At 48.9% G+C, this 24,555-nt stretch overlaps 1 protein-coding gene across 6 annotated transcripts in view; it reads right to left on the bottom strand.

The window, feature by feature from the left end:
• npnta (nephronectin a) overlaps positions 1 to 21,651 on the bottom strand; it is a 28,608-nt gene extending 6,957 nt beyond the window's left edge. Inside the window, exons 1-9 of one of the 6 annotated variants that reach the window (XM_048999796.1) lie at positions 21,129 to 21,634; positions 15,537 to 15,637; positions 12,458 to 12,508; positions 10,356 to 10,448; positions 7,350 to 7,445; positions 4,339 to 4,458; positions 3,219 to 3,338; positions 1,836 to 1,970; positions 1,224 to 1,346 (exon numbers count right to left, since the gene is read on the bottom strand). In XM_048999796.1, the coding sequence (XP_048855753.1) occupies positions 1,224 to 1,346; positions 1,836 to 1,970; positions 3,219 to 3,338; positions 4,339 to 4,458; positions 7,350 to 7,445; positions 10,356 to 10,448; positions 12,458 to 12,508; positions 15,537 to 15,637; positions 21,129 to 21,199 (910 nt within the window). In that variant the 5' untranslated portion in view covers positions 21,200 to 21,634. Of the gene's footprint in view, positions 1 to 1,223; positions 1,347 to 1,835; positions 1,971 to 3,218; positions 3,339 to 4,338; positions 4,459 to 7,349; positions 7,446 to 10,355; positions 10,449 to 12,457; positions 12,509 to 15,536; positions 15,638 to 21,128 lie in introns of all 6 variants that reach the window. The other 5 variants (XM_048999799.1, XM_048999798.1, XM_048999797.1 and 2 more) reach the window with 5 other exon arrangements.
• Positions 21,652 to 24,555: the final 2,904 nt, after the last annotated feature.

Here is a 24,555-nt window from a genome sequence, read left to right as displayed (position 1 = left end):
AGAATTGCAGGCTTCCCTATGTCTCCAAATCATATTAGTACTTTGGTTTTCGACAATTAGATGCCACCATTACCCACCCCGAGGGGGGGTGGAGGGGGCTGTAAATACCCCCCCCCCCAAGTCCTCACACTAAGCCATTCTGTCTTTCTAACTGTCAAGACGACCATCCCGACACTTCGTTTGCAAAACTGTCTTTGCAAACTACAGTAGAGAAGACAGATGTTCAGTTCCCACACTGACATTTAAAACTGTTAACGGCCATGTGTATCCGCTGAGTATTGGTCACGCCCCCACCCCAAAAGCAATTAATAAACACAATTAACTGAAGAGCACTTGTGAAAAATTTGACAAGAACTGCAGAGGCTTGGTAAAAGCTCACGAAACAGGTTAATAACAAACGCCGATTAAACAAACAAACACTGAGTGCGCGGCACACTGCATTTGCATCGCGTGAGTTATTCTCCAAAACGCCCGACAGTTTTGCATTTGGTTGTGGAGGGGTCTGCTGGTGCAGATTCTCCACTTACAGGATGACTTTGACACCAAAATCACAAACGGGATGTTGTAATTTAATTCCCCCCCCGCGGGTTGTACCGCATGCCCAGCTGACAGCTGATGAAGGAGCCTGCATGACCATCGTGTCTGCAAACCGAGTGTCCTTTTAGAGCAGCGTAGCGGAATGTGGAGGGACGGACCGGAATTTGCCGGGACGCTTTAGGATTGGAATTGGAATTGGAACACTCCGTCAATAAAGAAGCAGCCTGCTTTAACGCCGGACGACCTGTCAGCTCGTCAGCACACCGTCAGTCGGCATTATCAGCCACCAGTTGGGGAACAGTAGGTGTAAACAAAAGAGTTTGGGGGGAAAATTAATTTGACAGCGAAAGTAATACGATCCCCCCCCCTCCGCATATCGCCTTTCGAGATTAAAACGATCCTGCCGTAAGACTCTGACATCGACGCACATTCAAGCAGTAAAGTGTGAGGGGCAGCGTAGCTCGGAACAGGCAGGCAGCCCGGGGAATGTGACTGGCAGACTTTAAGAGGGTGAGGCAGCCTCACGTAACTCCTATCCCACACATTATTAACCAGCCAACTTTAGGATGAAAGAGAATGAGAAGAACAAAAGAGAACTGAGCCCCAGCTCCACAGCACTCTGACCTCCCTCCCCGTCCCGATAGTCCGTCCCGGGGTGGGAGGGGGCGGCGACTTGTGGCGCTTACGTTTGCAGTCGTAGCCAATCCCGCGGAAGCCATCTTTGCACTTGCACTTGTAGGACCCTGGTGTGTTGTAGCAGACGGATGAACGGAAGCAGTGGTGCTGGCCGGTGGCACACTCGTCCACATCTGGGGGGGGGATGCAAACAAGAGGGGGGAGACTCGCACACCGCACAGGCTAGATGTCCGGTTTTCAGGAGCATTATTAACCAGAACCTGTTGGAAATTCACCTCCAGTCCTGCCCTACATTAATTTTTCACCTGCTGAAAAACAGCACTGAACCCCAGACAAGGCACAGACATTCACCAGAGCCACTCTGCCGAAATTCCTGGTAGTTATACGAATTTTAAGCAGGGAATTTAGCTTAAATTCCATACAGAATTATGTTTAGACAGAACACACAACGTGTAAGTTTCTGTCAGTGGACTGAGAAAGAGCCATGCTGGTAAGAAGTCATCAAACATCAGTGTTACCGCAGTAATAAACTCATAATCTCATGTTAACCTTTTAGTTTTAGTCCCTTAAATAGCTTCCTTCGACTCATTGGGGGGGAAACATGGTAACCACAGCAGATGCCAACCAATCGGCTGGCAGGATCCCTGGCCCCGCCCCCTTACCCGTGCACTGGTATTTGCCGTTGATGTACTGCAGCTCGAACCCGTCGTGACACTTGCAGATGTAGCTCCCGAAGGTGTTGACGCACTTGCGGAAGCGCGGACACACCACCCGTCCCGCGGCACACTCGTCCACATCTGGAAAGAGGACGGTGGAGATCACGCGAGCAAGCGCACTCATGTAAGGACGCAAGGATTTGATGAGTTTTACAAGTGAGAGAAGGGTATTTAGCAATTATGCCTCTTATTCTACATCTGAACACTTTTTCAAGTGCCTGATCTACCCAAGCCGACCCCCCCATCCATTTGTTCTCTTTGTCCTGTTATAAACAGGTCTCCAACTGCTCTTAAATCCCAGTATTGTGCCTATAAGTACCCCAAGAGTCCTCAGCACCTTCTGATCCCCCAGATCTGCCCCCAACCTCCGAACATCCAGCCTGGGTTTAAAAGCCAAAATAAGCCCCCCCCCCCCTCATTCTTTGGCCAAGTGCCGGCCCACCAACGGCAAACAAGCACCTCTTTCTCCCCACGTCTTTTATGGGAAATCATGCCACTTCTAACAGAAGAGAGATTAGCACTGTTAACTTTAAAAAAAACATTATGGGAAAACCCCTTGGTTTTCAATTAATCAGAACGGCGAACCAGTTGTTTAAAATGAAATGGCTTTTTCAGTCATTTCAGTTGGATCTATTTTGATGTAAATCACTGGCACAGGCCGGCTGCGCGGGATGGAGCGGGATGGAGCGGGCCGTTCATGATAACCCCTGAGTGAGGCAACGCCCTCCTCCATCGTCAACCTTTCCATGTTCCCGCTTAAGTCCTTCTTTTCAAAATTGACTTCAAACGGGAAAAATCCTGTGATGCAGAAATCCTGAGCTGTTTTTGAAGTCTTAACTCATCCACGAGTTCCCTCCTCCACCCCTGACCCCAGAGCAGAGCCGGCTACAGGGAACTGGAGGGGGGTGTTTTGGGAGGTGCATTTAAATGAAGGTTAATCCCTGCGATTTGTACACCGACCGCCTTGTGCCCGTTTGAACCCAAGCAGTGACTTTCATGTCTGTCAGTGGAGAAGTTAAGACAAAACAGGGGGAAAAAATGAAATGTCTTTATTCTAAATGAATGCCAGCTTTGAATCTAATTGACTGGGATGTCATGGCACAGTTCAGCCAGCGGGGGCGCCGCCTAGCTCACATTGCACAGAAACACCCAAACCTAAACCATGGGTTGTGGGCACGATTTAAGGCGTATGGAAACAGATGCCCTTGAAGGCTTTTTTGCCAGGTGACTCTGCCAGAGATGAACTTGATCTGTCCCTTAACCGCACGACTGAGCCCCAGCTGAGCAGCAGGTGAGAGTGACATCATCGCGGCGTAGCGAAGAACATACCTACACAGGTCCTGCCGTCGGGCCCCAGCTGTAACCCTGGCGCTGGGCACTGGCATCTCACCTCCCCCTTCATCACCTCACAGCCGTACTGACAGTTGGCCATGCCGCAGGTACGTGCATCTGGTGGGGTGGGGGGGGGGGGGGGGGAGAGAGTTATAGGGTACCAGCAATTACAGGCACCCGGGATGCAAATCACTTAGCAGAAAAATATATTCATAGCATACGTGTAATAGGGATATCACTGGATATCATCGTCATATAAAATACTCAAATCCCAACATTGTTGAGCATAACCCAGAGGTAGAAATGACAAGTGTGGAAGGAAAGTTAATCCAGCTTTATTAGATTTTACAGATGTCCCCCCAGGATCCGCCGTTGTGGCCTTTGCCATGGAAACGCCCTTGTGGCCCTCGCTGGCTGCACCATCACCGCTAAACCACCTGAATGGAGGCGGTTTGTTACCGTGGTGCGTGGAAAACTGGTGCCGGCGACCCAGCGGACTGGCGGACCTGACGCCGGTCCGCAAGCTGTCAGACAGGGAGCCCTTACTGCCAACGTAATAGGTAACCGTGGAAACACCAAGCATGCTTCAAATCATTGCTTCAGATCTATTGTTTTGTTTTTTTCCGGCACATCATTGTAAGTCTGGTCACGTGGCACAGCCCCCGCGCCATGACGAGACTGCCACCCCCCCCAACCGCCCCACCCGTCTCCGAGGGAGAGTCTGCAGTTCTTCAAACGGCTGTTGGCGTGCGTGAGGAGTTCAGTCGGCAGCCCTGCCGAGGGAGTGCCGTGCCCGGCGGCGAGCGGCGGGGCGTTTACATCACTCGCAGGGTGACCTTCATCTCGCATCTCACATCTTTCTGTTGCGCCGCCGTACCCTGCTCCGCAGAGACGCCCCCGGCTCTGCGCTGGCCCCTATTTACAACCCCTCTATCCCACAATGACATCTTCGCTGAAAGGAAATGGGCACTGATCTCGATCCGCTCCAGCGAGACCAGAAGGCGGATGGCTCCCGTGTTCTCGAAACGGCCTTGTTTTGGAGGGGCGGGGGGGGCCGAACATTCCCCGGGGGGGGCCCTGCACTGATGGTGGGTGGGGGGGGCGTTGGACCACTCACTTCCACAGGAGCCATCGGGCAGCAGCATGTAGCCGTTGAGGCAGTAGCACTTGTAGCTCCCGTAAGTGTTCATGCACCGGTGTTTGCAGGGTCGAGGTTTCAGGCCGCACTCGTTCAGGTCTGCAGAGAGGGGTCAGAGGTCAGAGGTCGAAGGTCAGAGGTCAACCTTCAAACGGAAAAACAAAAAAACACTGATTTTCTGGAGCAGGATATGATCATGAAGATGGAAGGACCGACAAGTCGGTCAGTTTTGGATGCTTTTCCTGGATTTCTCCTGAAATATATTTATTTCAGATGTATCGCTGCGACCATAAATCTGGAATAAATTCACCCATTACCAGACTATGACATCATAATGATAAAAAAAAAACACAGAGTTTATTGTGAGGGCGTCCAAAAATTTTGCCGGAGATGAACGCCAAGATCTCGCAAACCCCCGGACGATGAGCGGCATACTTACCAGCAGAGACGCCGGCCGGGACCGCTGGCGTCCATGGCTACTCCATCCCAGATGGAGGTGTTATGAATCCCCCCCCCCCCCCCACAAAAAAAAAAAACTAAAGCACATCATCTGAAGGGGGTGAAAGAGGGACCTACAGAGTTTCACGTGGACCGCCAGGTGTAACCTGAGTTCCCTAGATGTCTGAGGGAGGGGGGGTTGCTGAGCGGTTAGAGGCTAAGTATAGCTCAGTGAGCTGTACTGGTTACAATGCTGATTTTCAAGCCAAACATGAGATCAGGGCTCACCAGCTTGGGTTTTGGCTGTAGTGTCTGCCCCCCCCCCCCCACCCCCCATCTCATTGGCACCATCTTTAGCCTTCGGGGTGAGCGGAGAGAGGGGGTGTGCTGCCTTGTATGGATGTCTAGCAAAGCCTCTGCAGCATGATCCTGCTCAAGATTTTCAAACTGGGGATACAGGTAGACGTCATAATCATTTGCCTCAAATACATAACAAAAGCTTAGCCCCCCTCCCCCCCAGCCCCAATAACCAGCAATTTACAGCTCCTTAGTGTGCAGGCAGATGGAGGGTGAGGTCGGAGCAGTCCGAGAGCCTCCCACTCCCAGTCATATCTCAGGTTCATCACTGATGTGGTTGCGTCTTTTGAAGCCAGGGATAAGAGTCAACGACAACAAAGACCCAGGAAAACCCTGAAGGCAGTCATATAACCTTCCCTTCTAGATTAAAGTGTCTGAGTATATCTTCAATTTTTAAAATAGATTATTCCACTGTGCCGCTGGAAAATTTGTTTCTAAAGTCCTCCAGCAATTCAGATCCAGTTTTCCGTTGCTGACCGCCCTGTTATTACAGAGCAGACGAAGGAGAAGACGCGTTACAGGTTTTTATCCACAAAACTGCACCAGTTTTCTTCCATCTGTAAGGTATCGGCAGTGACTGCAGGAAGGGCGTCGGCAATTCATCAGGCACGCAAACGAGCACGGAGCCCCTTGGCGGTCCGAAGCTGAACCGCGGGGCCCGGAAAGCCAGCCTTGGGATGTTGAATGAGCTAACGATCTCTTGATGGGAGGGAGAGAAATCGATCCTTTGCGGCGACTTCATCTTCCCAAGATAATAGTTCAGCAATTTCGAAATAAAAAGGAGACTGTGAAATAACTTAAAATATAAGTGAAGCTTTAAAAACAGTCCACCTGCACTGCACTTAAAATCAAAAGAATCGGCGATTTTGATGTAAATTTATGTGAGTTTTGATTTAAATTGGCTGTTCAAGCTCCTTTTTTCGGGATAGTTCAATCGAGGATTTCGGCAAATTTTTGTAAGCGTTTTTCTTCCGTCTGTAAAACGACAGCTTTTTTTTTTTTTTTTTTTAAAGTATGGATTCCACCTATCCCTCTCAGCTGCTAACACCCTGCTTTCTCCCTCGCAGTTCCAATTCCATTTCATTTGACGGTTTCCCTCAGCCACTTGAGAGGGGCCCAGAATCATGGGAAAGGAAGATGGGCAGCTTCTGCTGGCTTCCTCACGCCGTGGAGTTCGCCAGCAATGGTCGCTGCGAAGAGGAAGAAGGCGGAGCAGTGTCCGTACCGGCCGGGAAGGCAGCGACAGTGACGAGTGCAGATTCACAAACCCCACACTGCACATTTCTCCGGGAAAAAGTACCAGGCTAAGTATACGGCCAGGGTTTTTCACTGCAGATACTGGCAAGTGGCCGGGGGGGGGGTGAGCATTTTGAAATAAAAATGGAGGGGAGAGGACAGCCCTGCAGCGTACCTAACTCCATTCGTTCCGGTTTGGGATGTCGGATTCTCCGCTGGAACTCAAAGATCCCAAAAATAGCCTCTGAAAGTGTTCGGGAATCACTGCGGCTTCCACTCGACCTCAATGTGCCCTAGCTCAGTTCCCGTGGACTTCTGAGGTGGGAGGTGCACTGGGGGGGGGGGGGGTCACCGGGAGGGGAGGAGCAAGGAGTAGAAAACAAACTTGCTGGTACCTGTACTGCGAGGTCATTTAAGGTAAACACTAAATGTGAAAATGCTTCCTGAAGGCTGGTATCAGTTAAATAAACCATGACAGTCCTTAGCAGTGAAACATGTAACCAGCTAGTTGTTACTGCCTGGTTTATGACAAAATAACAAGGAAACTGCAAGGAGCAAAACACTAGCCACCCTCTTCTGCAGATCTGCTAGTGTAAAGCTCCACTGCGTCAAGTGCACTGGTCCGGTTTACGCCCCGATAATGTACATGCTGAAGGAGAGTCGACTGTGGCAGTGCCCGCGGCCAAAGGGCCAGGCAAAGAGGAGCATGGCAGCCTTGCCAGGAGAAGATTCAAGGAGAAGGAAAGAGGAGGGCTGCAGGGGAGAGACAGCCATGAAGAGGAGGAGAAGGAGAGGTTCTGCCGGCTTTTCAGGAGGTTCAGCACAGCGCAGTTCTCGGTGATGCCATGCTTGGTTTTGGGCTCCGCATTCCGCGTTTGCCGCCGGACAGTGTGGGCCATGCGAGGGGGGAGAGGGAAAAAGAGGGCTGGCTTGCCTGCTGGCCGAATGGAGCTGCTCACCCTGTGGAGGAAGGACCCCTGCTGGCGGGAGGTCCACGGGGAAAAAGACGGGAGGGTGTCCGTCCCAAACTGGAGGAGTTACATACTCCTGCTCATCTTCTCGAGGAGAAAGGAGGGGACATAACAGGAGGGGAGTGAACGACAGCAGCCATCAATCAGGCGACTGACCAAACAACATTCCTGGAGCGAACCGTAACATTATTCAGGGAGAATTACAACCTTAAGGACCAGCTGTCAGCAAATTCTCGGTACAGTAATGCAGTCACTGTTTTCCTGTCGGGACAGAAGCACTACAGAAGTCTCTGCCACCTCCAGCTGTATGTATGATCCTACGAATGGCACCTTGTAACGCCTCACATTCAGATCTCGTCATCAAGGTGCTCACCCCAAACTGATGGGCTAAAAGTGCCCATTCATAATTTTAATTCACATGACGAATCACATGACGAATCACATGACGATCCACCTCCATTGGCTATCAAATGGCTGCCGTGACAGAATCCCTGAATAAAGTTCATAAAGCCCCAAGTCCTCGGTCATCGCTACAGAACTTCAGAATGCTACCCACGGAAAACCTTAGGCAGTACAACTCGCGCCAGATCTGACAACTTCCTCTGAAGACCATGGAGAAGCTGAGGGTGAACCTTTCTGAAGGATGACCTTGAAAGTGTCTAGAGAATGGCCCAGGTTTGACCTGCAATGGTGGAACGTCGCACTTGAGGTCAAGCAGGTTAAGCACAGAGATGTAGCACATGTGCGATAATCCTAGCGGCTTAACTTTCCTAATAAATGGAAGTATAACCCAGCGGAAGTAACCTTCAATGGCCAGACCGCTGGAAATAAACACGACAGAAGACTGGTATGCAATACCAGCTAAAACGAACTTAAAATGCCATAGCTTCAGGTGCAGACATTCTGGCAAAGGAATTCAAAATGCTGTCTTGTAGTTTATTGCCAACGGCCGGTGCCAGGGGAGATCTGACAGCTAACGGGCGAGAAGAGCCAGGCTAAAGGGAACATGAATGAGCACCTGACTCTCTGTGAGTCTGGGGAACATCTGGAAGGAGGAGAAGTGAGCTATGGCAGAGGTGGCTGTTGGCTTGCCGCCCATGAAGTGCTCTGAATTACGCATTTTTTTCTCTGGTTTACAGAAAGCATCGCCCTGCGATTCCCAGGTCGGCCTTTATTAACATGTGACTGGAGAACCGGCACAGCGGGAAGCCAGATACTCATTAAACAAATTTGCAAAAATAATCAACTTATTAACATGATTTTCCTGGGGGGTAGGGGAGGGGTGCGCATCCCCACTCCATGCCTCTGGTAACCGGATCAGCTTCCCATGAGTATATTTGTTCTGGGAAATCGAATCCCATCTAATAGAGTCCACCTGCGGTTCTGGAGGGGACATCATCTGCTGAGGAGCTGATGCCATACCTGCAATTTGGGAAGGCGGGTCATTAAAGAGACGTCAATGGTGGGCGTCCCCGCCTTCCCACAATGCTCTCTGCTCCAGACCGCACCTCTCTGTCTGCACGCTGGATGTTCCGTCGGTTCCGCTGGTGGTTTTTGACCCACCCCTTTTCTTTCCATGTACATCAGCCGCAGGTTCTTCAACAACAATCCCACAATACCCCTCCTGTGTTTTTAAGGGGGGGGGTGTTTAAAGTCCCCACTTTATAAAGTGCTCCTCTGGGTTATACGATAGCAGTATTGTTTTCCTAGACTGAGCGCGTGCGGCTGCGTGTGCGTGAATTCACACCTCGGCTCGACTGCTTGAGGCGAGATGAGCATATTTTCAATATTACATATACCAAACCCCTGCCCCCCCCCCATACAAATAATGTTATTACTTCGGAAACTATTATTCTTAAATCGCTTCCAAATCAGGTTAGGTAACTTTTATACGGACTAACATAGTGCATTGGAAGTGAGTGAGATGAGGTCACATAAGATATTTTCCGCACCCCCTGGGTGTTTTGGGGCATTACTAAAGCCTCCCGTCATCCAAAATTACACCACTTAAAAACACTTCTTACTCTCCAGCCATGTTTTGGTAAGAGATTCGAGAAGTGCTTGTTTAAATCGTAGCAAGATATTACTTTGTACATAGAGACAAAAAAAGAATAAATAAAAGCATTCTACAAAAATGTAATGCATATGAAAAGCGTACCACTGTTTCAGTATCACAGCAGACAAAGTGCACTGTGACATCCTTACAGGAAAAAATCTGTTTGTTTTTTTCATGTCGTTCCCCTCTGAGGAGCATCGAAATCCGAAATGTTCTCGGAAACAGAAGATTAATGAACGTTGTTTCTGAAGCATGTTGCTAAGACATCGGGTGCCGTGTTCCGAAGGCGAGATCGCTACCAGCGTCAGCGTGGGTCGATAACGGGGAGGTACCCAGAAACGCTGCGAGCTCCTGACTGACTATTCACCTGGGGAAGGGGGGGGGCAACACAGCACAGACGTGGAGCCCGCATCCATCTGTCAGGCCGTAAAGCAGAATTACGGATTCCCTTAAAAAGCTGTGATGTTTACTGCGCTAACCGAGGCGGACAGACAGCACCTTAACAGGGAAACAGGAGACGGCCAGAGGGACATTCTTGGCAGTATTTTCTCCGTTTTAATTATACCTTATCCAGTTCCTGTCTGGGGGCTAGAATTTCCAAAAAAAAAAAGAAAAGAAAAGAAAAATGGCACCTCGGGTCCTCTGACAATCGGAGACAGCCCCCTCCCTGCCTATCACCGTTCCTGTCCTCAGAGATGCCCGGATCGTGAGAAACTCACGCACAGGATCCGAGGCTGAAAAACCAGATGTTCAAATGACACTAACCACCCCCCCCCCTCCACCCCACCGGGTCATCAAGTATTTCTGTGCCTCTTCTCCCCACCCTATATCTTCGTGCCTAGTGCCCAAATCCGACCCCAGCAACAGCCACAAACAGCTGCCTCATATGACACCCCCCCCCCCCACATGAGGAAAATGATGATGAAGAGGGGCGTTACCTTGGTTACAGGTCTTGCCAGTGTAGCCGGGGAAGCACTTGCACTTGTCGGGTCCGACACATTCGCCGTGCTTACAGCCGTGCGGGCACAGGGCTGTGGTGGGGGCGGGGGGGGTGTCAGAGGCAGGGAGAGAGACGACGACATGAGCAATGGACCCGCCGGGGGGCTGAAAACCCACCCTCCTTTCATTATCATGGCATTCACCTCTGCCCCCCCCCTGAAATTGCCCTGTGGGGGTGTCTCCCTCACAACTGTCCTATAGACCTGCTTCAGTTTTTATTTACACTTTTATAAAATAATACAATTCTAATTCTCGAAGAAAGCCAGCCGATTTCCGGGGCTGGGCGATGCTAAGCTGGACCTTTGGTGCTTTTCTTTGTAACCTGATACGTGGGGCTGTCAGGGGACACCTGTAAGGCTCTGGGAACCTCTCCCCCGGGACTGTGAAGGGACCCCCCCCTGCCCCCCCACACCCCGTCTTTAGGCAAGACATAATACCCGCTGTATGGTGTGTGTCTAGATTTACCAACAGGCGGACAAAGAGTGGAAATGTGACCTTTGACCTCTGACAGGTCAGAGGTCAACCAGTGTGCTGAGACAAACTGACATCCCGGTACCTGTAATGGTGTATATGAGAAAATGGGGGGTTTGAGTATTTACACCCACCCCCACCCCCCCCCGCCTTCCAGTGCTCAGCCTCGCTGATCTATGATTTTCAGCCAAGTGTCACTAATTACCTTTAAAAGCTTCATTAAGTCTGCTGTGGTACCAGACGAGCCCCATAATTTATATTCCCCATCAGCCGCATGTGGAAAAAAAGGAGGCCGCTGCCCCGCCCCCCATCTGGGGAGGGTGACACAGCACCTCCTGTGTGTAGATGTGCTCATTGCAGGGCCCCCTCTAGTGCTGGAGGCTGTGGAATGGGCTTCACTGGTGAGGAGGGAGGTGGTGGCGTGGCTCTTTAGGCTGGTTTATGACTGTAGGAATTAGCTGTCAATAAAAACTTTGGTCCACAGGCCCCTCATTAATGACCACACATTAATCATTCTTTGCTTTTATAAAGCTGACAAAGTCCAGCGCAATTTTTTTTTTTTAAGGTCAACTATTAGGGACGTAATTAATATTAGTGCTAACTAACTAACATAACAAACCCGGACACGTGGTCAGGCAGGTTCCCGGGGTGATGACTCATGCCGCCGAGAGAGAGAGAGGGAGAAGGAGAGAGAGAGAGGGACAGAGAGAGTGAGAGAGAGCGCACGTATTTAGACGTGACAGGGCCTGAGCTCCCAGGAAAAGAATGATGTCCAATTAATGGATCAAAGGGGGGGGGCACATCTATTAATAAAAATCTTGGCATGGTAGGTGGGAAATACCCTGTATTCATTTGCATCCTAAAAGCACCCCCCCCCCCCCCACCCATGTGCCTCTGGCGCATGCGATTCATGCATGACTCCTGGATACAACCCCCCCACCCCCACGACCTCACTGCCCTTTCCCCACTAGCGTTGCAGCTCATGTGTGAGCAGGACTGCTCCGCTCACCTCGACGACCTCGTCAAACCTGGAAAGGAGCTCCTGGAAACAATTCCAGCCCCCCACCTCCCTTGGCGTACAACAGGGAACACGTCTCCAAAATAGTGGGTGGCAATTTGTTAACTCGTTCACATTTTACTGTCCTGATAATTAATTGTCGCTGTCAGATATAAGTGTCGTCTCTTCTTAAAAATAGCCGTCAGTCTGGGTTCATTACGGGTTCAGGAGAAAGGATGATGGGAACTCGATGTGGGCCTGACCTCACTGGTCACGGTGTTGAATATATAACTTTGGGGGGAGGTGGGGGGGGGGGTCAGTGGTCATGTGGACAGCAAGACAGGTCAGCTAATTAAAAAATAAACCACTTTGAATATGGCTGATGCCACCTCTGGCAACTAGGGGTGCAAGGGTGTGTCAGATGGGGATTGGGGCACGAATGGGGGTGATGAAGGGGTGGGGCTTAAACAAATGTTTACTGCAGAAGGAGGGAGTTATATATACAAAAGTGGGGGAACCCAGTGTTTGAAGGAAGGCAGGACTGGATTATTTAAAGAAATGTGTTGCTCTGACCTTGAGGATGACACCTTATCCCGACTATTCTGTGTGTTAAGACGTAGAGAGCTGAAAGACAAACGTCCGATAAAAAAACAAAAACACTGAAATTCCAGATTTCCTTAAAAAAAAAAATCACATCTGGTCACACAGGATTTCCTGAAGAGTGTGTCTACATGGGACACGAACGAGACCCACAACCAAGAGACGTGCACACTCAGAAAATCCCAGCCTCCAAATTACATTTCTGGTCGAGTAATTAACAATATGCTGTAATTAACTATAATGGACTTGCATTTTCAGTAAACAGAAACTTTACGCCCAGACTGCGAGCCAGAATAATCCATGATATTGGGACGATTCCCATGAATGAGGGAACACAGCCACCTCGATTTAAAGACACAGTATCGGAATGTAATATTTTTATCTCTTATCCCAAAATTTAGGTCAGCCTAGCGTCTAACGGAGATAACTCTGCTATTTTCTCAGTAATTTTTCTACTTCGCTCCTCCACTAAAGCTGGTCGATGAAAATAAACGGACGTCCGAGCGAATGATTTAAACCTTGCACGATCTCATTATTTCCAGTTGAAAACTCACGAGCATCTGTGTGACGCTGGTCAAATCCATCTTGTCTTTCCGGTCACTGCATTTACGGGACTGATCTGTGATTACCGGCTGTCCTGGGATGCCTCTGTACTACATTAGAGACGACTGACTCTTACTTCTTAGCCCAGAACTTATAAACGAGAGCCAGAATCCCTGAAGGATGCTGTTTAGGGTGTTCAGAAGGCCACAAATGATATATCTGGCTCTTTTGCTCTACGTTGGTGTGCTGCACAAATGGCGTCTCTCCCTGTAATTGCCATGTGGTGCAATAAATGGCTGTAAGTCCAGACCTGAGTAATAATGGTTTGGCTAATTCAGTTCCTGTACTTTTTAATTTGGGAAAGGTTTATTAGGTTTGACACGGCGTGCAAGAAGTCATATAGACAGGCCAGAAGACCCAGCACTTCAGGCAGCCACAAACCTGATAACGGCAATCTAATCTAGAGCCAAAGCCAAGGCTGTAATCAATGCCTTTCAGCCCTCTGCTGCGGACAATCCTGGTCATGCGGCGGAGGGTCCAAGGTTTGCGGACGGGAAGGACTCAGATCTCTCGCTGATACTGTTTCCATAAAATGAGGGCTGGTTGGGGCTCATTTTCCAACAGTGTTTGCGTTTGGGGGTCAAATGGCGTTTGTGGTGTTTATTTGTGATGTTGAAGAAAGATGAACAGAGACTTGGATTATCTGATACATATCCCATCAAAAGTATTTCATTAGCCGGAAGAGATATAGTTAGCTAGGATAGCAAGAGAGCGTGTTCAGCCAACAAGCTTGCTGGGTCTACATGAAGGTATGTTGAGAATAGACGAAGGTGTTCTAGGGCTAGGAGAAAAGACAGGAAGACAGTGGAAGAGTCCTCAGTGAATGTTACGGGCAAGATGGAGCCTTATATCATGCCAGGCCCACAATATCTGACCAGAGAAGAGAATACAAAATGATTTTGTGCCCCTGGCGTTGGCCCGAGAGGAGGTCTGTCTAAAAAGGACCTTTTCCAGCATCAGTGTTACATTTTAATTGTAAAAAAAAAGAAAGAAAATGTGTCAGGCATCTGTGATGGCCGCCTATATCGAGGACCCTCCGTTTCAGCCCTGTAAACACGGCCTAATGCGGAGCATCGATGATGCAAGCTTGACTGACAGCTAGACTTCGATCGGTCGGTAAGAAGCACCAACTTCACAAGCATCCAGATCTCACTTTAGGGATGACGACAGACCTCCTCCCTGCCCGGAGACATCTCCAAATGGAGGAGAATTAAATACTCTTGATGGGGCCGGTGATGCTGTCTGTTTGATCAAGGCCAAGAGAGAAATAAAGGAGAAAAACGAATTAAACTCGTAGAAACATGAAACCGACGGGTTAAATGCTGCCCGGTGACTGCGTCCGGTGACAACCGGGTGAGCCTAAACGTTAGCCAAAGCGAAGCCGGGGTTAGTGTGCCATGCAGTTTTCACCACAGTCTGGGCTTGAGACACACGAGCAGTATGAATGTGACTTGCTAAGTCGGTAGCCCCTCGGAAGATGCCTCTATGAGTATTACTTGCACAAAAATGCTCTGAGGGCAGATGGAACAATGATTGGTTCATAGAGATAACCAATCAGATTGCAGAGGAAGTGGGTCCAAGCAACGAGCAGAAGCGGGACCAAGACAGCTCATTGTCAATCAGATGTCTTGGTCCCGCCTCCTCTAGTTGCTTGGACCCACCTCCTCCACTATTTGATTCGTAATGAACCAATCATTTTTCCTTCAGCCCTCAGAACATTTTTGTGAAGGTAAAACTCCCACTAGCAGCTGCCAATATCACTTAATGGGTTGATCGGCACTGCATATCGCAGAAAGTGCTGAGCGGCTGATAACAGTGCAGTCACTGGTATTTTCATAGTCCTTGGCCACATCCATCAAACGTCTGATGTTAGGTATTATACGGCAGGACAGTATTACTGAGAGGCAGTTTTTCTTACTGATCTGCTTTTTTTCCGCTCCTTCAGATGTGCGTCAGTCTCTCTTCCCCGCATGAAGCTCAGTGTTACGGTACAGCGGCGGGACCCGCGCGGTAAACTGAGACCTCTGCCAGTGGGCCGCACTACTGCACAAAGACGCACGCCTGCCTGCCCATATGGCATGAGGGTCAATCTCCCCTCATAGACTGTCAAGCTTCATGGCTGCCATCCACCGTTCGTGTGTGTGTCTGTCTGTCTGTCTGACAGTTCCACATTCCCATTAAAGGTTCCCCGTTTGCTGTAGAAATCCACAAAGACTACAAAGAGAAGCAGAAATCTAGAAGCTTCCATTATGCTGCAACGAGAGGTGACAGCGTCATCTAGAAGCCTCCTGATAGGTGACTATGAGGAGAAGAAGCCTCCTGATAGGCCACTATGAGGAGCGGAAGCTTTCTGATAGGTTACTCTGAAAAGAAGAAGCCTCCTGATAGGCCACAGTGAGGAGTAGAAGCCCCAGGCACACCCAACCAGCCGAGCAGTAGCAGGACTCACGCTGACAGTGTCCCCACGATCGCCGCGTCCATCCCCAGCAGCAGTCGATGCGGGCTCCGTAGCGACACAGGCCGTTGGAGGACGCCATCTGCCGGGGCCACCTGTCCGGGAAAAGGGCATCATCACCGCAACCGTAGTTAAACAAGAATGAATACAAAGTTAACAAATGGTCAGCAAACTCTGTGCCTCCTAGACCCGCTGCAGCTCACTGGTGCCAGGTCCATCCTCTGCACAGCTTGTTCCATCTGCACCAGCATTACTTACCAGGAGAACGACGCAATGTTGGCCTAAACCTGACACAAATCCGAATCTATGGCCAGGCCGAATGGAAGGACCTGCTGGGCCCGTTCGTATGCAGTGCCCGACATAATCCTGGAAATCGGTAAGAAGCTGCAGCGTTCTGCGTTAGTAAGACAAAAATGGAGGGCATCATCCAATGCGAGAGGGAGCAGTTTCCCGCTGATGGCTTTGACAGAGGCGACGGACCCACACAGCCGCTGACTCGACGGGGAACGGTCACAACTCCTTCCATGTAACCCTCCGGATCAGCGCCGCCTTCACCGATGGCCAGGTTATGCAAGTCACCGTAAGGGCGGGTGACCCGACATAGACGCGACAAACCAGCCGACGGCCTAGTGCAGAAACCTCTCCCGGCATTTCCTAGCAAACACCGTCCTAAACCTTTTAAACGAAACCCATAAAAATAATAAGATGCAAACGAAAATGGTGCCAACATGTTTTTATAAATGGCACGCTCCACAAATCAGGGCCCCTCACTTAAATGGGCGAGCTGTCCAGAGGAAAATCTCAGACTTACCCACAATATCCCTCCCCTTAAAACCTTGAAACCCCCGAGAGAAATAAATTCTTTGCCCGAGCCGCGAGGATTAGCTTTAATCAAAAACAAAGCCCAGCGTGCCAGGAACAGCCCGGAAAACCACTGTAAGGGCTCAGAAAACAAAATGACCCCCCCACCCCCCTCCAGGGCCAGCGTCCCCCTCTGCCAAGTCCGGCAATGTGAAGATGGAGAGGGAACAGAAAAGGACCGTCTTTCTAGAAGGCTCCGTGATGACCTCGCCCAAGTGCTGCAGCCTGCCAGCAGAACCTTAACCAAGGACCTGCAAACCATGACTCACAACACTGCACATTTTTTGTGACGTTTTTGTCTGTTTAGCGCAGTGGTCTTCACTGCGCGGCCCGTTGAGGCCAGTGTGGCGGCCAGTGACTAAATAAAACATGAGAAAATTATGCTGACCATCAAATATATAAATTTTTAATTATTATTATTTTTAAAAAGTAAAGTTTTTTTTTTATCTAGATGCAATACAACTTCCCCAGTAATGTGCAGCTACGTAGTTAACTAACAATCAAGTGAAGGAGCATAAAGGTTACATACAGCTATTCAGCTTTTAAAAAGTAAATGATGCCCCCCCCCAACCCCCCTCCCCACTGGTAAGCGTGGCCCTTTTCTAAAATCTAATGAAGAACACTGGATTAGCAGATGCTTTTATCTAAAGCAAATAACATTTTTTTTTTAGACAGCAGAGTGAGACAGTCCCTGAAGCAACTGGGGTTAGGGGCCTCGCTCCGGGGCCCGAGAGTGACATCACTCTGCTGAGCCTGGGATTTGAACCAGCGACCTTCTGATTACAGGCACAGCATCCTTATTAAGCTACATACCAGCACTGAGCCCTACAGGGCTAATAAGGATACAGCACTCCTCCTCCACACACCATGACGTGTCACACCTTCTATACCTAAAGGCGTTCATCATCCCAGGTCTAATTAAAACCGCAGACGATTCTCGGGAATGACAGCGGCGGACGTGTCACTCCAGCTGGCTGCCGACAGAGAGTCAGGAGCGTCATTTCCATCTTTTTCACGGTCCCAGTGTCCCGGAGCCAAACACGCTGCCATCCGGCAGTCGGCCGAAAGAGACGGTGAACCTGGCTGCCCGTCCGCATGGCGGCCTGTGCGATCCGACAGGTCTCTTAGCGCATCTTCGGAAAAGGCGGGAGCCATTCATCACCTGCCAACGGAGCTTTCTGCTGGCGGAAACAACCCCCCCCCCCACCTCCGGCTGTTTATCCCTCCCTCTGAATGGCGGATCCAAAAAGCACATGTTTGGTCCGACGCTGAAAAAGGAACCTTGCCATCTTCCATCGCAGGAAGGGTCATATGCTATACTTACCACGCTGACCTATCAGATCAGAACGTGGGTTGCTGCTATTTTCAACCCGTTCGGTATAAATTAACTACCTGCGCTTGGAAAGCTCTTTGTGTTCTTACTGCTGTACATTTTAGAACCACGTTAATCAGCCCAAACACCAGGACGCTGTGTACGTTGACGGAAGGTTCCTGCTTCAAATCCCTGCGTCAGCAGGGTGATGTCACCATTGGGCCTCTGAGCAAGGCCCTTAACCCTCAATTGCTCCAAGGATCATCAGACCCCATGAAAGCTAAATAAATGTAAGCTAACCTTGCAAATACCTTAAATAATGGCTGGAATTCAGATTCATGCAAACTATCTCTTGTGAGGCTGTATGCCTGTAACAGGTTGCTGTGGGTACACAGCAGGGGTCAAAGGTCACAGCCCCTGGCGAGACAATCCGGCCGAGGTGTAACATTAATGCATCCGGCTGCAGTAATGGGTTTTGGTCCAGCATTCTCAGCACAGCAGGTCTCTATGGTCTAAAAAGCGTAAGCGTGGTGAACCCGCCCGCTGGCATTCACAAACTCTCCGCAGCGGGGGGAAAAAATGAGAAGCACTCTGTCGCATTTCTGTAACAACACCTCTAATGTAACAGTAATAAAATATGGGTGTAAAGGAGGGGGGGCAGGCAACACATGAAAGACACCTGTAGAGATCGTGCAATTGTGAAAAAATGCGACTGACGTCTGTGTTTATAGACCGCTACCCTGAAAACATAATTGGCTCAGGGGAACCTGGACATTAGACATGTAGACCAGTTTGTTAACGCAGCGACTGGAAATAAACACAAAGGGGCCTGTAAGCTGAGAGTGAAACAGAATTAAATCAGTTCTTAGACTAACATCAGATTATCATAGATTAATAGCAGGAGAGTGTGTGTGTTCATGTCGCAGGGAGCGCGCTTGCACCTTCACAAGGCATCGTTCGGTAAAGGAGCCCCTAGGGATGAAAATGTACGCAGAATTTTTGTCTCATGCCATTTGATTGGAAGAGAGGCAGGGGTGTGGCTAGAGAGACAGGGGCGTGGCTACAGAGACAGGGAGTGGCAAGAGAGGCGGGGTGTGACTACAGAGACAGGGGCGTGGCTACAGAGACAGGGAGTGGCAAGAGAGGCAGGGTGTGACTACAGAGACAGGGGTGTGGCTACAGAGATGAGCATAGCAAGAGAGGCTTGGATGTGGCTAGAGAAACAGGGGTGTGGCAAGAGATGCAGGGGCATGGCAGGAGAGGCAGGGGCGTGGCTACAGAGATGGGGCATGGCTACAGAGACAGGGGCGTGGCTACAGAGACAGGGGCGTGGCAAGAGAGGCTGGGATGTGGCTAGAGAGACAGGAGTGTGTCTACAGGTGAGCCATGCCCACCCAGAAAGATCGCCTGTCCACGCAACAGAGACAGACCAAATATGAACCAATCATAATGAAAACAAGATCAGCCTCCCCCCATAATTAATTTCTACCCCACAGATCGACAACTTTTTAATGCTGGTATTAATGCCCACCCCAGGATGGTACCCTGGTAGTACCCATAACTACGAGCACGTACCCAGAAGGCCATGCTTCCTATGCGGCACTGGCACCCCCAGCGAGCACGGACTAGACCCCGGCTGTGAACTCTCTCGGCATACTCTTTCCATGAATTAAGAGCAAGGAGCCTGGGCCGGTTCCTAATGGCGAAAATTGGCAAATAATGGGCGCTCTGACAGAGCCCTCCATCAGCTCTACCGCTAATAGGCGACGCCTTCAGGTTAATCCATATACTCATTACAGTCAGCCTGGTGCTTTGACCGAAAGCCATTACGAACCCGCAGGCCGCCCGCGTGTGCGCCCAGCGGTCTGATATTACTCCAGACAAAACAAAACCCCCTGTTAATGGGGGCGGGGTGCCCACATGACTCTGCGTTGATCGGAGACAGGAGATGTGAGCTCACAGACAGGATGCTCTCTCTCTCGCCATCTGCAAAGCCCACATCGCTGTACCTCTGCCCATTGTGGTAACATGACGCCTTGGCGTATTCATCTCAAACAGCCTTTTCATTACCCAGGGGTTAGCGGTCCTCTAATAGTGGAGACAAACTCGGCAGAATTAAGCTCAGAGACCCGGGGCACTCGTGGTAGAAACATGAAAAAGACAAATGAATTTCAAGCGCGTTTTCAGTAGCATGCTGATGTTTCGTGCGCTTCCTAAGATAATTCACATCAGTGTGGGATCTCTCGGGGGTGTTATCGAAAGCTGTTATCAAGTTGTCAAGAAGAACAGCCAGCATGCAGGAATGACTGAGTTAAGCACGGCTGAGCAAGCCCGACTCAGTTTAGAAAAATAAACACCGCTATGGTTTGATGGTTGGATTGAAGCGCGACATTAAACTTTTTTTAACCCCCAGGTTATAATTAAAGGAGATCAGACCGAACTCTTCAGGGGGGCTAAATGTCTTCCAAACCTTAAAATCAAGTGGACATAATTTCAATATTTGCTTGGTAGAAATGGCAACTTCTTAGGGAAATGGCAACAAAAAGTCAGTAGCGGTAACCCAATGTAATCTAGTGGACGAGAACGAAAATATTAGTAAAACTACTTGACATTCTCTGCTATCACATATGCGTGCATATTGGATAATTAAAGGAGGTGGTATATACAGATTATAGGGGAGGATAGCTTGCCGACTGCGGCGGCGGCACTGCGCACGTCGGCCGTCCCGGATCAGAGCGCATTCCTCAGCTTCGGCACCTTCCTGTCCCGCTTCTTCAAATATTTCACCCCAATCGTGTTTGGACTTGAACCACCCAGCAACGTGAAGGTTGTCACTTCCCAAAGATCAGCAGGGAAATATGTAAGCAACCCCCCACTTGTGACTAATACAAGAACTACAAACGCACGTTTTGTGTTGCCGGGATTATATATATATAAAAAAAACTTCGCCGTGTTGTAAATAACAGATGCATATATGCGTTTATATCTTATTTAGTAATCAACGGTGAAAACAAGTGTGAATCGGAGCTCTAAACAGATAATACATTTGAAATGGTCGAAATTTCCGATGGTTTACGAACGTGTTCAGAAGTCCGTGCTAAATAAGCCGTAGAATCAAAGCTGTTTACGTTTTTATCGTTATGAAAATTAATACTCAATAAAATACAACTCAGGTCTCTGGAAACCTAAAATTAATTTTAAGTAGCATGACACACACACACACATATATAACATATATCTGTCCCTGCTGCCAATGCAGTTATTTATATATATAAATGTAAATTGTTTAATGTATATGCAGAAACACGTTTTCCCTGTAATAATGGAAAACGCTGGCCGTTCCATGAGCGAGTCGCACGGCATCCACAACACACTGGCCGTGTACACTTTGCACATATAAACACTGTTCGTACCTGCCGTCAAAGTCCGCGATCGCTCCGAAGCAGCAGCCGCACAGAAGCGTCAACTTCACCCATACTTCCATCCTTAGACCAATGTGTCCTCCGATGCTTTCCCGAAACCCACACTGGCGGTCAGGCAGCGGATCCCCGCATTCAAACACTGTCACCGGCGAGGAAAGCGAGCACAGGGAGCTTTTCCAACCTCAGAGCCGGTGCGGTTTGGGTGCCCTGCGCGCACTTCATTTACAAGAGGGAAACCGGATCTGTCATGAGCGGAGTGCACTCTACCGGCGCAGTATGGAGTTTCCCCACACACGGCCACAGACCCATCCGATACACACCTTACAGCCCCCTCTCTGTCTGCACGCACCACGCCACAGATCGTACACTTTTAGCACTACTCATAAAAAAAACAAGTCATTAACGTAATGCAACGTAGATGCACGTTGCATGCCTCGCATCGTTTGCGACCGGGCACCGCACCTTTCGGATCCGAGCAAACGATCTGGGCTGGGACCGGGTAAAATTACCCCCATTAGCTGTACTTGACACATATTCTCTCCCTTAAACGGACTGCTGGCTTGGTGCTCAGTTAAATTAAAGCCAGTTTTGCGGAATCGTGTGCCTTGTAGGTAATAAACCAAGAGTAGATGGATAAACTCTGGGAAGTTAAGTAGGGCCGCCACACCTTAATTTAGACATGCTGGTATATACTACATATCAACTCGCTCATATTACGAAGAGGATGTCTTGTTTACTATATATCTAGGGAATGGCATTTTTGGAGGCTGATTGCATTTCAGTTTTTTCCATTGTTATGCACCACGTGCTCTGCCTCCGGGGCACCTCGATGAAAGTTTCATGACTTAAAGCCTCGTATCTAAGAAATTACGGTAACCTGGTACTGATATTGCGAGGAAAAAAGCACGTCGTCTCATCTTTGGAAATTCTTTTGCTTGAGATCTGTGCCTTTTTCACGTATTTTCCTCAGGTGATGATGGACGATGAGACGATGGGCTGTTTACAACCAGCAGCTTTAACACCTACTTGCTCTGAAGCTATTTAAAAAAGGGCCTTGAAAAAGTTCCCAGTTCGCCCAGTTAAATCAACTTGAGTGAAATCCCAATTGTGGTAGAGAACAGCTACAAAAACCATTATATTCGTTCAGCTTTACCAAACCACCCCCTGAAAGGTTTTATTACTATGGCTGTGACGTACAAATTGCCATAATTTTGCCATCGATTCTTTGTCTCTCACTAGACGTTTCACTTGAGCCATTTTCACTTTAGTGCACCTCAGTTTCGCTCACAATCTCTCACGGCCCCCAACTGGGATTCGGATAAGCACAGAACCCAGTCTCCAACACAACCGCAGCTGTACTGGGCTGTGACTTAGTGACCGATTAGTAAGGTAGTTGGCTTGAAACACCTCCAGAGGTGAAAGCCGTTCGGTAATCTTAAAACTATCCGCAGCGTGAAACATGTGCATCTCAGAATGACAGATGTCTCAGGAAAGCCACGATTTAAAAAATAATAATGTACATGCACTTAGAGAATCCGCAGAAACCTGCGTTTTTTTTTTCATTTAACTCTACAGCAAACGTTCTGCTATCTCTCCGTGCTAAGCGATAAAGCAAATGAATTCGGTTCGGCTTGTTTACTTTTGCTGCTCGTTTTAGAAGCTTGGAGGACTAGAGTTTTTCCAGGCCAACCAAATCCATACCTGAATCTCAAGATCAGTTTTAGATAACGATCCCTTTTAACTGCGTTCTGTCAGAGCGTGCTGGGTCATGTATCAGTGTTTTAAACACTAAGTGAATTTACCCCCCCCCCTAAACCGAGAAATCGGGGGAAAATATGGAACTGTTTGATTCATTGTAATTTCTGACAGATTAGCCCAACACATTTTAGTATAAAAACGTGTGTTTTATCATTATTATTTTGTTTGCTTTGTTTTTATTAACGATAAACACAGAAGGACATAGCAGTAATATATCCTGGAATTAAGTTAACGGACTACTTACGAAATGTGGAATTCCTGATATGGATGGGGGGCGGGGGAGTCTCCAGACCTCAAAATGTGTCTTTAAGTAAGAGGGGGGGGAAAAATAATGAAAAGTTGAATCTTTTTTTGATAAGCATAGTTGAGCCCGATGGGAACCTAATACTGAGGAACTTCAGGACGTGCTCATGTGCCCTAGTGGCTGGAAGAGGAATTAATACTGAAGCATAGATGGGAGAAATTCGGATGGATTAGCTCTGATTAAAAAGAGTGACCTACAGTATAGTGCTTTATACACAAACGAGGTAGACCTAAGCCTCATCTCAGCCTTCCGACAGAGTAACGCATTTCATTGAGCCCTCCACATCGCATATTCAATAGGCGTCTGCCTCCATGTGTCTGTCATACGTACCGGGGCAGGGAGAACGATAATGGGAGGCGGGGGCATGGGGGATGGCTGAGAAAATATCCCTTTGAAATGAATATGGCTCCTGAAGGTGTCGTGTGCCTTGCCACTCACCCCGAGACCGTCTGCGAGCACAGAATTCAGATGAGTCCCTGAGACAGCAAGTGGTCTCTGTAGCCCGAGAAGGATCGAGTCGGTGTTCCCCAAGAGTCGAGGCAGGGACCTTGACCCAGGATCCAAGGCTTACCAGGCACACGGCCAAAGATAGGAAGTGTCTGTACCCTTAGCCTGCATCAACCCCCAGAGAAGTTTTGCCAAGAATCTTGCTGTATTAATCAGCGAGCCAGACAAGCTTATGACTAACAAATGAAGGGATTAGGCACACGGAAGAATCGGCCAACACGTTGCTATGCTTAAGGAAGGTGGTGTTGAACCAGCAATAAAAAAAAAAAACACAATCACACATGTGAGAATTACCCATTGAATTCTGGGTACATCACTCGGGATGCTGGAAACGCACAGCACGTAGTACTTCGTTTTGATTAAGGAAAACATTTCATCTTGACCGGGCAACGTCACTCAAAGTTCACGTCAACCTTGAATCTGTACAGCTGCCGTTCTTTGTTGATGTACTAATCCTGCTTTGAGACTGTCGCCTTCCATAAATAATCGGCATACTGCCCAGCTCTTGAAAACATCAATAGCGGTCCTGAGGGATCAGTGGTCTGTGATTCTCCTTTGGAATTCTTATCGCTGAGCATTTAAAAACACAACATCCGCAGATAAAGAGGACTCTTATAGATTGCTGGCGAACGTCGGTCCATTCCAATGAATAATTTTGCATTCGCAATGACTTTAAGAGGCAGATGGCCTGACTTTGGGGCTTACCCGCGACACCGAGCAGCAGATGTAAAACTCTGTTGTCATCTATTACGGAATCTCATTCTCCTAATTTGTAGAACGACACGAAATGGGAAGCAAGGGTGATCGCCTCCTCTCTAAAGCGGGCGGTTTGGGAGGCATTTCCACTTA

Source organism: Brienomyrus brachyistius, unplaced genomic scaffold, assembly GCF_023856365.1.
Source record: "Brienomyrus brachyistius isolate T26 unplaced genomic scaffold, BBRACH_0.4 scaffold47, whole genome shotgun sequence".
Classification (NCBI taxonomy): domain Eukaryota; kingdom Metazoa; phylum Chordata; class Actinopteri; order Osteoglossiformes; family Mormyridae; genus Brienomyrus; species Brienomyrus brachyistius.
Note: the sequence above shows the minus strand (reverse complement) of the source record. Positions and strands in the feature narration are given on the sequence as shown.